This window comes from Myotis brandtii, unplaced genomic scaffold, assembly GCF_000412655.1.
Source record: "Myotis brandtii unplaced genomic scaffold, ASM41265v1 scaffold39, whole genome shotgun sequence".
Lineage (NCBI taxonomy): Eukaryota > Metazoa > Chordata > Mammalia > Chiroptera > Vespertilionidae > Myotis > Myotis brandtii.
In genome coordinates this window covers 2,185,654-2,202,594 of record NW_005364953.1, presented here as the reverse complement: position 1 = coordinate 2,202,594, position 16,941 = coordinate 2,185,654, and the positions used below count along the sequence as shown (strand labels likewise).

Genomic DNA, 16,941 nt, shown 5'->3' with positions numbered 1-16,941 from the left:
TCTTTTTGGAGTGCAATGGTGGCTACAAGCAAATGAATCTTTTCAGCAGAATGAAGCCTATTTTTCGGCATAAATATTGAAGAATATATAGCACTGAAGACTTCCTGGATGACACAGGATAAACAAGATACCTCTGAATTCATCAAGCTTCTTGATGAGCATCATACCGATGTGTGCCTTCTAAGAAGGAATCTTGAAAGGAGTTCCATTTTAAAGTCTCCTTGGTGATCAGTTCTCCTGTAGTGTATATTCAGTGAGCATGCAGCTTCTGTTGTATCTTCCCTTGGAGGTTTGTTTATACCCATTGGGTTCCCAACAAGTTGAACCTTGCGTTATAAAAGCAGATGTGGCATCCAATCCTACCACCAAGCAAAGAGAAACCCCAGGCATTCAACTGCAGCACAAAATCGTGGGTGTAGCCTTCTTGAAGACTCAGGGTAGCCATTCCTTGCTTGATATTTAATTTTAATTCTAAAGCCATCTAATTTCATGGAATCTTTGAATTTGCAATACGTTGAACTTTAAAACTGTAAGTTAACTAATTCTTCATCAAGAGCACTGTGGTGGAATACTGTAATTTATTTCCTTTTCTTTCTTTGAAGTGCTTTTTTTTGTTTTGTTTTGTTTTTTTGTTTTGCTTTGTTTTGTTCTGGGAGGTATGAGATGCACCATCAGAGGCACTTTGCAAAAAAAAAAATCAGTCTTTTATAATACTACATTTTGTTTTCTTTTAATATAATGCCACTGAGTTTTCTGGCTAGGATATGAAATATATATATTTATTTATGTTTGAGTCACAGTAAAGTAAAAATGGAAACCTCCCAATTAAAGAAAAACTATAAAAATGCACGATAGTGTTGTTCTTCCACAGTGACCCCCACTATTTTAAACTTTTTGTGTAGGAAAAAAAATCGCTTGATTTCTTAAGCCTCTTAACATTACCTGTAACTTACAGTGTAATGGAAAATGTGGCATTGACATTTATTTTTAAATTCTGAGCAGAGACAGTTTTATTTTTTACATTGAGTACATATAATTTATTTAGTTTTTTTTAACATTACAATTCCATTACATAGTTTTGCTTTTTTTTATTGTTGATATTCATGTACTAATGACATCACGAGATTTATCCTCACAAGAAGTAGCTGGTTTATTTCCAGGTTACAGCCATATCTCCCAAAGTTCTTCTGGGTTCTGAGAACTATGCCAGCTCACCTGTCATCTCCATTCATTTTCTACAGGACAGTCTCATCGAACTCAAGGAGTCTTCAGCAAAGGTTTGAGTCTTTTAAAATCATCATGCCTAAGTAATACAAAAAAATTCTTTACCCTTGCCCTAGTAAATTCAGTACGATAACTTTAATGAATACCTATCACAAACTGAAACAATGGATGACAGTGGTCCCTTTTAATGAGATTGTTCTAAAATGTGTGTAATGTGGCAACATTTCTATAATCTCTCCTTGCTTGCTGTGTTATGCATTACCCTTTTATGCTTCAAAATCTGGAAATTAAGGTTTGGGGAAGACATTGTTGGCCTGTTTTGGGGAGTAGGCTTATATAATTTCTTAAAACAAATCTGTCAGGCTGTTTTCTGACTTTTTTAGACAGCCTGAAAGACCAAAACATAAATTTGATGCATTCACATAACCATTCTAAAAACTGAGCCCATCTTTATCCATAAAATTATTTATATTGCCTATGCTGAGCTACCTTTTTGGTAGTTGCAGCATAATATCAAGAAATATGGTCAGTATAAACTAATCATTTTCCTGGAGGGGGAATACTCAACTTGATGGTTGTGTTTACATGTCAGTATTAATTCTTGCCTATTACTCTACTTTCTTGAGTAGTACTGCTATTAAAAATAATGTGCAGTTTGTATATCTTATTACAGAGTTCATTTCATTATTGTAGTTGAATTGTCCATTGTTCATGTTATTTTGTCTTTATTATTATAAAACTTGTACTCTCCTTTACTTTTATATTCTACTTTGCCTCCTCTTATATATCTAAGTATGATTCTTTACTGGTGGACCAATACAAAATGAAATTTTGAAACAAAGCCAGTTGACAGTACTAATTGCTTCTAGATTTATAGCTTTATAATGAAATGTCTGTGGATATTGGGCAAATAAGCATTAATTTTTAACAGTTTAGATTAGCCATTGTGCCTGTGTCCTGAAATTGTAGCATTGTTTTTAGAATATACTGTATTAGTCAAAAGAGTGTCAGCTTGTACTGTGAATGCTTTCTTTTAAAGTAAAACTTTTCATTGGCTACATTAAATATGTATTGCAATATAATAGGTTTTCACAACCAGTTCGGGATTGTGTATGTCAGTTTTAATCATCAGTGGCTTGTGTGGGCTACTTTAAATTTATGGGTTTACAATGTTGCCTTGTGAATATTTATTTTCTGAAACATACTTTGAAGCAGTTTGAAACCTGCTGTTATATAAAGTTAACTGGATTTTCTAATCAATGATGAAGATTATGGTTCTTTACATTTGTGAAAACCTTTTGAAAATAAACATATGTGAGAGAAACATATGTTATCTCATTTTGTGCTCATTACAGTTCTATGAGGTAGATAGCATAGGTGTTAGTGTATTTTTGACTAAGAGACTGAAGACGTTCTTGGTCCTTTCCCAGTGGCATATAACTTGTCAGTATCAAAACTTGGACTACAGTTAAGATTCCTCAGATGTTCTTATTACCACAATGAAAACAAATTGCAAGAAAAGACATTATGGTTCCTTGATTCTTAGCACCCATTTCAACAGTAGTTGACAGGGTTCCTAACTCTTTTACCATGTTTGTCTTGTTTTTTTAAACTTATAATGATTTAAGTCAATCTTACTACTTCTTTTCTTTAAAAAAAAAAAAAGACGGTGACTTTTTGGACATTCAAAATTCAATAGGTTTATTACACAGACAACCAGAACATTTTGAAAATGGCATATGAATACACTTCTAAAAATTATGAGTTTCACACCACTTTCAGATCTTTTGTGCTTTAGTATGGTACCTGGCAATATTATTTGGTGTTAAATAAATATTTGAAATGAATTCTTAGGCCTTTGGACTTTGGTAAAGCATCCAAAGTTTACTGGTCTGCACAGTAATTGATGTTGCATTTTTATGTGTGTAGGAAATTTTAATAGCCTATATTTGTCAGAGGGCAAAAATTACTAGACTTCGAATGATCTCTAAACTTGATCTGTATATACTTACTGTTCCTGGGGTAGCTTTTATTTTTTAGAGGACTCAAAAGAAATGTGTCTATTTTTTCATGCTGTCTTGTCACTTGTACATATAAAATTGTTTCCGTGCTTTAGTTTAACCTTTGAGTTATGCCCTGGGATACTCTTTAAATTTTTTTTTTTACTTACTATTTTCACTTGATTAAAAGGGAGAAAAATCTAGCTTAGTATCCAAATATTTTGTCAGTTCACCTTTTACCCCAATTTCCAATTGGCATATTTCCAATTTTGGTCAGTTGTATTTTTACCTAGCAATCCTACTAGTTGCATTTGATAAAGAATGTGTGAAAAGCATGCTCCTTTAACGTAGGTTCTATGTAATTTAGGAGGGCAGCAATACCCACCTCAAAAGAGAATGCTACTTTTAATTTCTATTACCATTTTAAAACAAGTATTTACAACCAAACCCAAGCCTGCAAATGAGGCTGTCTTTATATATTGTAGCCTTAATAAAAATATAGCAGTGTTCTCTTAAACAGATTTTGAAAATCAATCAAATTGTTTTTTGGATCTAATGAACATAATGTCAAAAATAAAGCAAATAAAACCCAAAATTCAACAATGCTTCATGCAGATCAATTTAACAAATCATTAATTTTATTTGGCAGACATTTATTGAGTACTCACTGTGTGTACAAGGCACTAGTAAGTGTGTAAAAGCAGAAAAGATACATTAGTTCCTTACCATACTGGAAACTATGGTAAAAAATAAATGACATGAATTTAACAGGGAATTCCTATCACAAAAAGGTTAATATGAAGTAATATGAGTTTACCAGAAAGTGAGTTGCAGAGTCGAGGGACAGTCAAACTGATGATGACTTCTGAGCTGAATTTGAAGGCTAAGTAGGATTTTAAGAGATTAAGGCAGCGGTTCTCAACTTGTGGGTCACGGCCCCTTTCATAGAGGTTGAACGACCCTTTCACAGGGGTTGCCTAAGACCATCCTGCATATCATATTTACATTACTATTCATAACAGCAACATTACAGTTATGAAGTAGCAACGAAAATAATTTTATGGTTGGGTCACAACATGAGGAACTGTATTTAAAGGGCCAGAAGGTTGAGAACCACTGGATTAAGGTAAAAGTGAACAACCATTTTGGTGAAGAGAACTGGGAAGGGCAGGGTGTTAGGGAACAGTAGTAGCCACAGCATAGAATGTATTGGGTGATCCCTAGTAGGATATAATTGTGCGAAGATTGCGAAGAGTTTGGAATACCTAAGCTGAAGAGTATGCATTTTATCCCCATAGGTAATGAGAGACTTTGTTTTTGTGGAAAAGAGTATTGTGATCAGAACTGTTCTTAAGAGGGTAGAAAGAAGGAATATAATTGAATACATTTCTAAACTAAAATTTTCTAGGTTTCTCAATTTCTAGCAATACAGAATTCAAGTTAGGCACAATTAAAAACTTCATTCTTGTGTATGTGTGTGCGCGTGTATGTATGTGTGTGTACATGGGTGCTTATTTGTACCAAAACTATTTTTTTGTTTCTATTGGGAGAATTAAGCAATACTTCCTTTAGAGAAATCTTTTTTAAGTATTGCAGTAATATATTATTTCCATTGTCTTGTCAGTTTCATGAGTAATATTAAGACAGGAATACAACTCGCATACAGAAAATCTTGAAGTGTCATTTAGTGCATTATACCCAGCAAGAGTACATTTTGCACAAACACTTTTATGACTGTTTTTTCATTCTCTTGCTCTTTGTTAATAATGAACATTTTGTTTATTTCAGTTGATCACCAACTTTTAAACATTGAAATTTTAAAGAATCTACTTCTGTATAACTATAGCATTATTTCTGAGCCAGCTGAATTGAAAATATTTGGTGGTGTTAAAATAATGTGTTTCTTTAATTCTCAAAGTGATGTTTGTCTTTTTCATGTATTCCTTTGAATATCAAAGGATTTCATTGTGTAACAATATTTGACTTCTGACTCACTGTTCTTTCCATGCTAAGGTATATCTAGAATTGTGTAGTTATGTAACAAGTTATATTCAGTATTCTGCTGCCTAATACTTTTAATGTCTTAAACATAAGCTTGTAGCACAGTTATAAATGCTGTAAGGTTAGGTATTTGATTGCTTCCTGAATGACTTCTTTTATAGTAGATTTCCATATTTACAACTTGCATAAGTAAAGTTATCTCTTAATTACTAGAGTTAGCAATCCTTGATTTTTGGCTGTTTTATTGCCTATGGGCCGTTTGGCAGAGAAAGAATAAGCAGAGGAGAACATTGATTTATCATTTTTCAGTCTTTGAGGTGTTTCATCATCCGCAGCTGACTATATAGTTTACTGAATTATTTAGAACTAGTAAGGCAAAATTCACAGTTAGTTGTGATAATTAGATATAAATTTGAGTGCTTTCAGAAGTGGAGACTATGTAGCCTTTACATTTGTAAAAATAATTTAGGATAATCTATGCATGATATACTCCGAGGCAGAAAAGACTTATAAGCCCAAGAATTGAAGTCTTTGCATAATTTGTGCCATGCTCTTTTATTTTACTTCTTGTAATCCAGACAGCTCACCAGTTTTGACTTGGGGTCTCACTACCAATTGTCTTTCATTAAATAAACAGTCAAGCAAATGATACCAATACTGGAAAACTAATAATCTTTAGTAATGTTGCCTTAATTTAACAGCTCTACCTTAATCATACTCCTTCACCACTGTCCAAGAGTAAGGAGAGAGAAATGGACAAGAAAGATTTGGACAAGTCAAGGGAAAGATCCAGAGAAAGAGAGAAAAAAGATGAAAAGGACAGGAAGGAACGGAAAAGGGTTTGTAATTTTTTAAAACTAGTTTGGAAAGCTCGTTATTGTGTACAATAGTATGTTTGTTGCCTATTTTTTAAAGTACTAGTTTGTTGCATGGCAATCTGTTATTTAGTGTTTTAATTGGTATTTTCATCCTAAAGTGTGTTTGAATCTTCTACAGTAATAAGGATCTTCAGCCTAATAATCTCTCCCAGCTCTGCTTGTCTTTCATGTCATTTTACCAAGTATGTGAAACTATCACAAATATTTTACAATGCTGTGCGCTTCTTGCATAAAAGTAATACTTTAAAAACAAAACAAAACAAAAAACTCTTGATCAATGTAGTTCATAATTCTTGGTTCTAGGATCACTCAAACAATGACCGTGAAGTGCTACCGGACTTAACCAAGAGGCGAAAAGAGGAAAATGGAACAAGTAGGTAGACTTACCAATACTTTTGAAACAATTGTCAAACTGAATTGGAAATGGCTTTCATGATTCTCTTTTATAATTTTAGTGGCGGTTTCAAAACACAAAAGTGAAAGCCCATGTGAGTCTCCTTATCCAAATGAGAAAGACAAGGAAAAAAATAAGTCCAAATCTTCAGGCAAAGAAAAAGGCGGTGATTCATTTAAATCAGAAAAAATGGATAAAATCTCCTCCAGTGGCAAAAAGGTAAATTGGGAAAACAAAGGAACAATATACTTTACTTAGAAAATTAACCCTTTGAAAATGCAGCAAATATTGAGGTTCTTTTATAGTCAAATAGTCTTTTGTTAATTATTTGGGATGGAAAGATGAGACAGTAGGGGAGGGCAGGTTATCTGGGGAATTCAAACCAACTCAGTCCCAAGTTACTGGGAGGGTAGAATTAGTTTACCTCTGAAATTCCTTTCCTCTCCATTCCACTCCCACCTATTTCTGTTCCTTGAGTTTCAGCCTTTCTTTTTGTGTTTTCTTTTTTCTCCACTAACAATGCTTTTTAATTTCTCTGTATTCATGAGATTAAAATATGGTTACATGTATTCTCCCTGATCATTAAAATATGGTTACATGTATTCTCCCTGATCATTAGTCATAAAGTAAAAAATGTTTGTGATTCTAAACATTTTTATAACATTTTCTCCTAATAACCTTATGTGTTTGCAACTTGTATTTGATTCTCACATTAAGTGTAGTGTGCATTCTCTTAGATACTTACTAACGGATGATATTCAAAATACATCTCATGCATCAGTCATTAAGTAAGCAAGTCATCACTAAAGTGTAAAGCATTATTTTGTTGTATATTCAAAATATGTATATTTTATATATTTATACTTGTTAAATTTATAGTTATTAAAAGCAGTTTTAGAAAATTATAAGGTGATAGTTTAAAGATTTCTATATGCTTTAGAGGGGAGGTTGCTCCTTTTAAATATTTTTTAAATTGAGTTAAAATTTACATAACAAAATTAGTCATTTTAAAGTATACAAGCACTTAGTATCTTTACAATGTTGTGCAATCACCATCTCTGTCTAGTTCCAAAACATTTTCATCACCTCAAAGGGAGACTCCATACCCATTAAGCTGCATTCCCCATTTTCCCCTCCCTTTATCCCCTGAAAAAAACTAATCTGCTTTCTGTCTCTGTGGATTTACCAATTTTGGATATTTCATATAAATGGAATCATGTAATAAAGTGGCCTTTTGTGTCACTTAGCATAATGTTTTTGAGACTCTTCCATAGTGTAGCATGAATCAGTAGTACTTCATTTCTTTATATGGCTAAATAATATTTCATTGTATGAATATACCACATTTGTTGACCATTTGTTGGACTTTTGTGTTTTCCACCTTTTGGCTATTGTGAATAGTGCTGCTATTAGTATATGTTTGAATACCTGTTTTAAAATCTTGTGTGTATATACCCAGGAGTGGAATTTCTGGGTTATATGGTAATGCTATGTTTAACTTTTTGAGGAACCACCAAACTGTTTTCCACAGTGGCAGCACAATTTATATTTCTACCAGCAATGCATGAGGGTGCCAATTTCTCTACATTCTTTCAACATTTTTTAATTTAAATTTTATTTTTTATTACATAGCCATCCTAGTGGGTGTGAAGTGGCATCTCATTGTGGTTTTGATTTTGCATTTCTTTAATGACTAATGATGTTGAGTATCTTTTCATGTGCCTTTTGGCCATTTGTATATCCTCGTTGGAGAAATTTATTCAGATGCTTTGGCCATTTTTAATTGGATTATTTGTCTTTTTGTTGCTCAGTTGTAAGAATTCTGTATATAGTCTGATACTTAGACTCTTATGAGATCTATGATTTGCAAATACTTTCTCCCATTTGGTAGATTGTCTTTTCACTTTCTTGATAGTGTAACTTGATGCATGAAAGTGTTTATTTGATGAAATCCAATTCTTTGTTGTTGCTTGTGCTTTTGGTGTCATATTAAATAAGTTTTTGAAGAAAAATTTATGACTGGTGGGTGATTGAAAAGAGATTTTGAGCTGATTTTTTAATTTGGTTTTCCCTTCCCCAACTAATTCCACCATTCCTTATAGGAGTCCAGGCATGATAAAGAAAAGATAGAAAAGAAAGAGAAACGGGACAGTTCAGGAGGAAAGGAAGAGAAGAAACAATATCCTTTTCATCTTATTGATGCTTTTAATCAGTGAAATGGAAAGCTTTGATACTGTTCATGTTTAGAATTGTACCCTTGTAGTATGTGCTCTAAATGCTTAAGAGCCTCTTAGCTTTTAAATGGTCTCTCCAGTTAATCCTTTCAAATATAAGAAATGTGGAAGTGGGAGAATTGATATGTTTTTTAAACTTCTTTGTTGACTGAGGTTGTCTTATGCCACCAAGGGATTTTGGAGTCCTTCTGTCTGTATTATCATTGAGAGGAAGAAAAAGAACAGAGTCCCTTGGGCTGGGAGCATGGGGAATTGAAGGGCAAGATGATGCAGCAGACAAGCAGAGCTGGTAGAGTTTGAGGCTACCAGCTAGTTAGAGCCAAATAGGCCTGCAAGCTAAGGGATTGTACTAAAAGATGAGACACCATTCTTTTTTCCCTAGTTTTCCCCTTAATTTGTCATCTACTCATAAGTCCTCGGACAAACACAGATAATGAAGACTTTCCATCAAGGTGAGTGTTCTCTCACCTTTTCATTTAAAGAGAAATTTTATGAAATGAGGTCTGATGATGATGATGAAGAAGAAACTAGATCCATTTTGCAAAGTACAAGTAGCATTTTTCACCTAAATATAATGACTAGGTCTTTGGGTATAGATGCAAAACAAAATTCACAGTTATTTTTAAGCTGTTTTCATTTTAAGCTTGCTGATTAGCTATGCTTTTTTTTTAAACACCAAGATGTATTTAAGAACATCTGGCTTTCTTTTCACCACTCATTCCCATCTTCTCTGGATAATTAATTACTTTTTTTTTAAGTATCATAGCCTTGTAGGTGGTTGTGGCATCTGCATTTTACAGGTGAAAAAACTGAGACTCTGAAAGTTTAAGGTGAGGAGGGTGACAGAGACTCTAGCTAGCAGAGCCAATACTTAAACATAGGTCTTCTTGCCCTTTCGTGTTCTCTGTTCTTTTTGCCTGTTCATGCAGACATGTTATTTGGAGATTTTTATTTTAAGTTTTTGTGCCTCTTTTTCTACCGGTGCCCAGGTTTTGCAAAGCTGAAAAATCTGGTCTGTGCTTTTAGTTCTAGAATTTAAAATCTGCAGCTTTGCTTTCAAGGTATTCATGCTTTATGTGAGATTTAAAAAGTGTTTTAACCATCTTTAGTAAATTGTATGTGGACAATAGTCCACTGTCTTTGTGGTCAGAGTGTTCAGAACCTAATATAGACTTTTTTGAGCACTCAGGTCATCATCTAAATAGTTATTGTTTGGTGATGCCTTAGGATTATTGAGGTATGTAGGATAATTTACCCTCTACATTTAATGGTTCAGTGTGACTGTATTTGAAGTTTTTTTACTCTTTTTATAGTCCATTTTCCTGCTTCCATATTAGCTGTCACTTCTTAATGATATCAAGTATGCTTGCTGTCTGTACCCTCCCCCAAATATTATTTGCTGCTTCCATTTTTTTTATAAAACCATACAGAAAACCAAGACTCTTTACAGTTGTTTCTGAGAGTGAGAAATGTCTAAGAGCCTGTTCTGTATTAGGGTATAAGCTATAGGGTATAGATTTTTTTTAATGTTATTTTGTCTGCAAAGCAGGGTTTTGCAGTTCCAGATAGGTAACCTCCTGACTAATAGTGTGTTTTTTCTGCTTCGTTATCTGTGCTTGTTATCTAAGTAGTAGAGTGGGGTAAAATGAGAGTTATGAGAGAGCATTTAGAATTTAGTAATTATTTAAAATTAGAAATATTGTAAAAGTAATATTATTGCCCATTCTTCAATTTTAGTCATCTCCACCTCAACAACTAGCTATCTTCTCTAGTGAACTATAAACTCTTAATCTTTTTTTATTCTTCACCTTAACCTTTTATTTAATTTTCATATGTTTTTATTGATTGCAGAGAGAGGAAAGTAAAGGGAGAGGGAGAAAGAGATAGAAAAGAAACATCAATGATGACAGAGAACCATCGATCAGCTGCCTCCTGCAGGCCCCCTACTGGGGATCCAGCTCAAAACCCAGGCATGTGCCCTGACTGGGAATCGAACCATGACCTCTGTTTCATGGGTCGATGCTCAACCACCGAGCAACACCAGCCAGGCTTAGCCTTTCTTTTAGTTTGGCATTTTGCTTTTTACTTCTCCTTTCACACGGTCTCCTTATTAAAGAAAACCAAAAACCCTACCTCTTATATCTTTGTTAGGAATGGGCTAACCATAACTAACAATTTTCACTGTGATTTTATCCATCTGTCTTTACTCAGTACCTAAATATTATTTTTTTGGTATGTGAAAGTTATGCTAAAGATTCCTTTGAGTTCTTCACATAGGCCATGGATTATTTGTACTTTACCTCTCTATATAATCTCTCAGGACCAAAGGCAGGAAAAGACTGGCCTGGGGTGTTAGGTTGGTGGTCTTGTAGCAGAGCTTCTTAATTCAGATATCCTTTTAAGGTTCATTTAGCATGATGGTCATTCTGTTCAATTTCTTGCTGACAATTATGTACTGTACTTTCTTCTTGGGTAGTCTCTTAATTTTGTGAGGTTGATACTTCCTTTTGCCAGCTGCCTCCTATTGGATACATTCTAGGGTTGGCTAGGTCTTTCTGTTGTTCTGCCTTTACCTTTAGAGGTCTCATCATTTCGGATTAGCACCATTTACCGTTAGACTACCTCAAATCTGCTGCTTCCTGCTGTTTTTAATTTTATTTTACATTCTACAGAAAGGAGAGCTGCTGCGTGTCTCACATTTCTGTGATTCAACGATGTCATTAATTTTAAGAATCATTGGTTTCTATACCTGTTTTTTGAGAAGAGTGAATAGAGAAAGGACATTTATTATAAGTATCATCCTGATTTCAGAAACATTAAAACGATTGCATTAGAGTTAAGAAATACAATATATAAATGTGACCCAGATTTAATTCCTTGCAAAGTCTTTTGTCTTCTTTTTCTGTCTCACAGTTTTACTTGCACCATTCTTCCTGCTTGTTTTCTATCTTTTCTCACTTGTTATTGCTAAAGTCTTTGTCCAAATTCCTTATCTCTCCTTGATTTAGTTCCTTGAACACTACTAGCTGCTTTTCCTTTAACCTTTCCTTTAGTTTAATCTTTAAAAATTCCTGCCAATTAAATTTTTCTTTTTAGAACCATCCTTTAGCTTCTCAATTTGAATTTGATACATGTGGTCCTCAATTCATGAATGTGGAGCTCAGTTAAGTTAGATCATTGAGTCCTTTTAGAACCAGATGCTATGCTATACTAAACTGAGACTTTCTCCCAGATTTTGAGAGGCTCAATCTTGGACTTTATACTTGATTTCAAAGAATATTAGCAGTTAGCTCTATCCTCTCCATCTGTATTTGTAATATACTACATTCCTATTCTAATCCTCCGCTCCAATAAGGCCTAATATATTTTGCAGGTCCGTCTCAGCTCCAGTCTCATCTGTGTAACCTAATCAGTTCTTTTATGCTTTAAACCCAGGGTTGTAAATTCTCAGGCCTTGGGCAGAACGTGGCTCATTAGATGTATCTCCTGGAGTCACACAATATTTAACATTTTTAAAAAGTGATCATCTTTAAAAATCAGAAGAGTTGACAAATCAGAATTTCAGTTTCTCTTGAAAAATTGGGACATCTGGCAATATTGTGTTCTGATTTTTGTATGGCAGCAATCAGCTAGACCTGCCTAGGTGCTGTTCCCCCCTCCCCCTTATATAGAGAGTGAGTCTTTTTAAATTTTTACTTTATTTCAATCAGTCCCCACCCAGCTCACTTCATTTGTTTCCATTATATACTAACCCCTATAAACAGTTGATTTTATAATTACTGTTATGAGCCTTATTTCGACTGAAGTGCCCAAAGATTGCTTATTTTAGGACTGTGTTGACTGTGTTGCCATGTCAAGGCATAGTCCTAGATGCTGGTAATGTGTTAGAGTAGAGAGTGTCTAATTAAGTTTCTTTCTCTGTAGTTTCCCATTGCTTATGTGTGTTTGTGGGCTTTCTTACAGAGTCCTAGTCACTGATTCTTATTTATATATGAGTATGTTACATGTCCCTGTACTTAGATTGTGATCTTGTTAAAGGCAGTAATTTCATTCCTTCCTTATAATCAAACAACCAAGTATTTTTCTTTATTACTTGCTAGGTTTCAGCAACTCTGTTAACTTCATTTGGAGAGCTATGTACAGAAGTATTAAGTGTATCTCTTTGGGATTGATGTGAAACAGCATTGACTTTTTTTTTCTCTCAAAAAAAATGTTCCGTTTATTTATAGTATTTGATAATATACTATTTAAAAAGAAGTTGCTTTGTATGCTGCAACATATTTTTTGAGGGCAGGTTTATTATGCTTTCATTTGGGTCTGTATGTAGAATCATTGGATGTGTACAAAAGTTTTGTTAGGAGATTGAAATGATATACACAAACTATTTTTATCTTCATTATCATTCTTTATACTTTTTTAATATATATTTTTATTGATTTCAGAGAGGAAGGGAGAGGGAAAGAGAGATAGAAACATCAATGATGAGAGAGCATCATTGATTGGTTGCCTCCTACACACCTCCTACTGGGGATCGAGCCTGCACCCCGGGCATGTGCCCTTGACTGGACCCTTCAGTCCACAGGCCGATGCTCTATCCATTGAGCCAAACCAGCTAGGGCATTCTTTATACTTTTAAAAGTACTTGGTGTGAGTTCTTTGCACTGATATTCATAGCCACTGAAAAGCTGGAGAAAACAGGAGGAATTTTCTATTTCTTTCTTCCACTTAAGGTAGACCAAATATTCACTAAGGTGCTGTGCTGTTTTTATCTGGACATAGACATGAACACTTACAAAAGGCTCTCATACCACATTTACCCCGAGCGTGACTATCCCCAATACATGCATTTATTCTGAGAGTTACCCCTGGGTACGCTAAGATTCAGGTCAATAAATTCCCAGTTTTAACTCTGAGTTACATTTTATCCACATGAAACATCCTAGGTAGCACTATAGGGGTAAATGAAAGGAGTATAGTGGATGGCTATCCCTCTAACTTCTTTCTTCCTTATAAGTGTTCATTTGACTTTTTAGCTGTCAACTTCATCCATATATGCCTTTTTACTTGGAAGGAGGGAGAAAGAGAAAGAGGGGTGAAGGAGAGGGAGAGAAAGAGAAAGAACTTGAGAGCTAGTATCATGAAATCCTGACAGCTTCAGTCACTGGTGAAAATGAAGGGAACTAAATTCTGGGATGCCTTCTTTGAGGTGAAGACACTTAACCAAAAACAATCTATTGATTTGGTGGACATATATTTTCTCTAAAGCAAATTTTGCCACCAAGAGGGCTCTTTTATGAGGAATCTATGAACAATTGAGACTTTTCTTAGGACCTTCTTGGTGACTTAGATCATAAAATTAGATAATGTGTGTCTATAAAAGCACACCTCTAATAAGAAGGCTGAATTTTTACTTGTCTTTCTTCTCTACTTTGATCATCAGTTTAGCTGCTCTTTTCTCCAGACCACCCTACTTTTCAAACTTGTTTCTTGCTGTCATTGGTCTCTCTAAAATAACATCACTTAAAATCAGCTGCCTCAACCCTTAGGGGGTGCTCTTTGAGGTCATTTCATGCAGTTTTCTGATGCCCTAACAAAGGAGGAGGACGTGATAGAACATAGGCAAATGGCAATGTTACTAATTCAGCAGGGCCTATTTCTGGCAAGTAAAAAGAAAAAAAAATTCAGGATGTTCAGATAATTCTTAATAGAAGGTGATGTTTACAAAGGTAATCTTGTCTTAGCAGAATGGAGGGCCACTTTTTGTTAGACTGTGTTCTGCAGACGTGGTGTTACCAATGCAGTTTATGGCACTAATACAGTAAAGGTGTCTAGGATGGAGGGCAGCCAACTCTGAACTGAGCTTGAAGTAGAAACCCTTTGAGAAACAGCAACAGTTCTAGGTGTAAAAAAGATAGATACATGCAATCCATTGCAGTTAGAGCCTGGGGTTACTTATTTACAGTGGTTAAAAGTGGCCCATATTTAAAATAAATAGTTAATTAAAAAAACCTTAGAGAATGTTCCAGGTAATGTGGTATAAACTCATTGTTAGTGAGAAGAAAATATTATTTTGCTGGAAGGCTGATTTGGCACTGTTTCATCACTATGTGACTTTCTTCTTGATGGCAGTTTTCTTTCTGAAATTCACTAAACTTGGGTTGATTTTCAAGTTTGTAATTCCAACACTTCAGCATTATTTTATAAATACACTCTGGACACTGCTGAGAGACTGACACCCAGTATCTTCTTTCCACTTGCTTTTGTGCTTGCTGATTTGTCATTCCAGGGTATGGACAGATCCCTAAGCTGAAGGTCTCCCAGAGGAGGATGCCAAAGCTCCATGCGTCACTCTCAGAACGATATCTCCCATAATTAAGAGCTTCTGGTGCTGTCCATTTAATGGGAATCTGCTTTAAGCCAGAAGATGAATACACTCCCCCATCCTCTTGGCGAGACATTCCAAAGTCACTGATTTTCAGAACATTATTTTCACCTCCAGACAGTTCCTTGCAGCAAGGTCCCTGAGTATACAATTTTTACTCGAAATTCACCATCCAGAAGCAGCATCTAATGAAAATTTCACTGTTTTATTAGTTCATCCTTCTTTTCAGAAAGGAGAGGAAATCGCCTCCTGGAACCAGTTCCTTAATGATGTAGATAGACTGCATTTGTGTATGAACTCCTATTTGAAAATATTGGGATGATTGTATTGCTTGAGGATTTTGGCCTCTTGTAAAAATTTTTAATTTCATCTTTACAAGTGGGAAAGATCATCATTACATTTTTACAGCAATAGCAGTTTTATCTTTTAACCCTTAAATATATCACCAAATTTTCCCTTGCTCAGTAATACTCCTGTTGTGACTGACATCTTCATGACTGAGAACCTATTTCTTTTTCTAGTTATGGCCGTCATGATACTCTTAATTGGAACATTGACTTTTTTGCTATTAAGAAAATGAAATAAAATTCACAGAGCATAAAACTTGCCATTTTAAAATGGTTTTTACTATTCAGTATGCTGTATAACCATCACCACTAATTCCAGAACATTTCTATCACCCCCCACCTGTTAGCAGTCGCTCCCAATTCTCCCTTCCCCCAGCTCCTGGAAATGTTATACTTTCTATCTCTATAGAGTTGCCTGTTTTGGACATTTTATAAAAATGTACTTATGCAACATGTGACCTTTTGTGTCTGGCTTCTTTTACATAAAGTCATGATTTCAAGGTTCATCCATGATATATATAGCATGTATTAGAACTTCATTTTTTTGATTAATTGAATAATATTCCATTGTATGAATGTGTACCATATTTTGTTTATCCATCCATCAGTTATGGACAGGAAAAATGATTTTTAAGTATTAAAATTGTAAGTTCAACATTAGTGTATCCATAATTATAATTATGATATCAAGATTATACATGATGTGAACAGAATGCTGTATAGAAATGATATGTAAATTATTTGTCAGCATTTCATGGAAGTGTGATTATTTTTTAAGGCTCTCCTAGCTCTGGTTTTATGAAATATGTGAATGTAGTATTTTCATCAATAAAGTTTAATGCGTTAAGCATTAGTTTAAAAATAAATGAGAAAAATGTTAGGCAGATAAGTTATTTGCCACATGTTGTAATGATTATGTTCTGAATTTATTTCATTATGCAGTATTTGAAAAATGTCAATACATAAAGGAAAGGAAATAAGTATAATTAAGTCAATATATTTTTAAAGCAATTTTTATAATTTAGCAGACATTGCATCTTAATATAAGTCACTATTAAAATCATGCCCTTGTGAAAAATGTGATGTCATTTTTTTCTTTTTTTGTTGATCATGTAAAATTGGTTCCTTTTTGTTGCTATGTGTTCTGTTTACTTTTGACAAGCTATTGCTTGTTGCTGAAGAATGTTTTACGTGTTTTTATTTCATTTTTTCCTACCCCCCTCCCCCACTTGAGGGCTTTCACAGATAAAATGTTCAATGTTTTCTTATTTTATTTTGAAGTCATCATAGTCTGCCTGTCTTGAATGGTTTCTGAGAGTGGGCACTAAGAAACAAAGATATTTCATCCTTATCTAGGGACTTAACTCAAGCCTATGTTGTTGATAGAACTCACTGATTTTTCTTCTTTGTTAAACCAACCTTCCTTCCTTCCTCCCTTCATCCCTCCTTCCCTCCCTCTCTGCTTTCTTTCTTCCTTCCTC

The 16,941-nt window shown here is 34.3% G+C and overlaps 1 protein-coding gene across 1 annotated transcript in view; it reads left to right on the top strand.

Annotated features, from left to right (window-relative positions):
* THOC2 (THO complex 2) overlaps positions 1 to 15,154 on the top strand; it is a 121,626-nt gene extending 106,472 nt beyond the window's left edge. Inside the window, 7 exon segments of the mRNA XM_014544948.1 lie at positions 1,242 to 1,277; positions 5,927 to 6,064; positions 6,407 to 6,476; positions 6,559 to 6,716; positions 8,600 to 8,676; positions 9,138 to 9,183; positions 15,018 to 15,154. Coding sequence (XP_014400434.1) covers positions 1,242 to 1,277; positions 5,927 to 6,064; positions 6,407 to 6,476; positions 6,559 to 6,716; positions 8,600 to 8,676; positions 9,138 to 9,165 — 507 coding nt within the window. The 3' untranslated portion in view covers positions 9,166 to 9,183; positions 15,018 to 15,154.
* Positions 15,155 to 16,941: the final 1,787 nt, after the last annotated feature.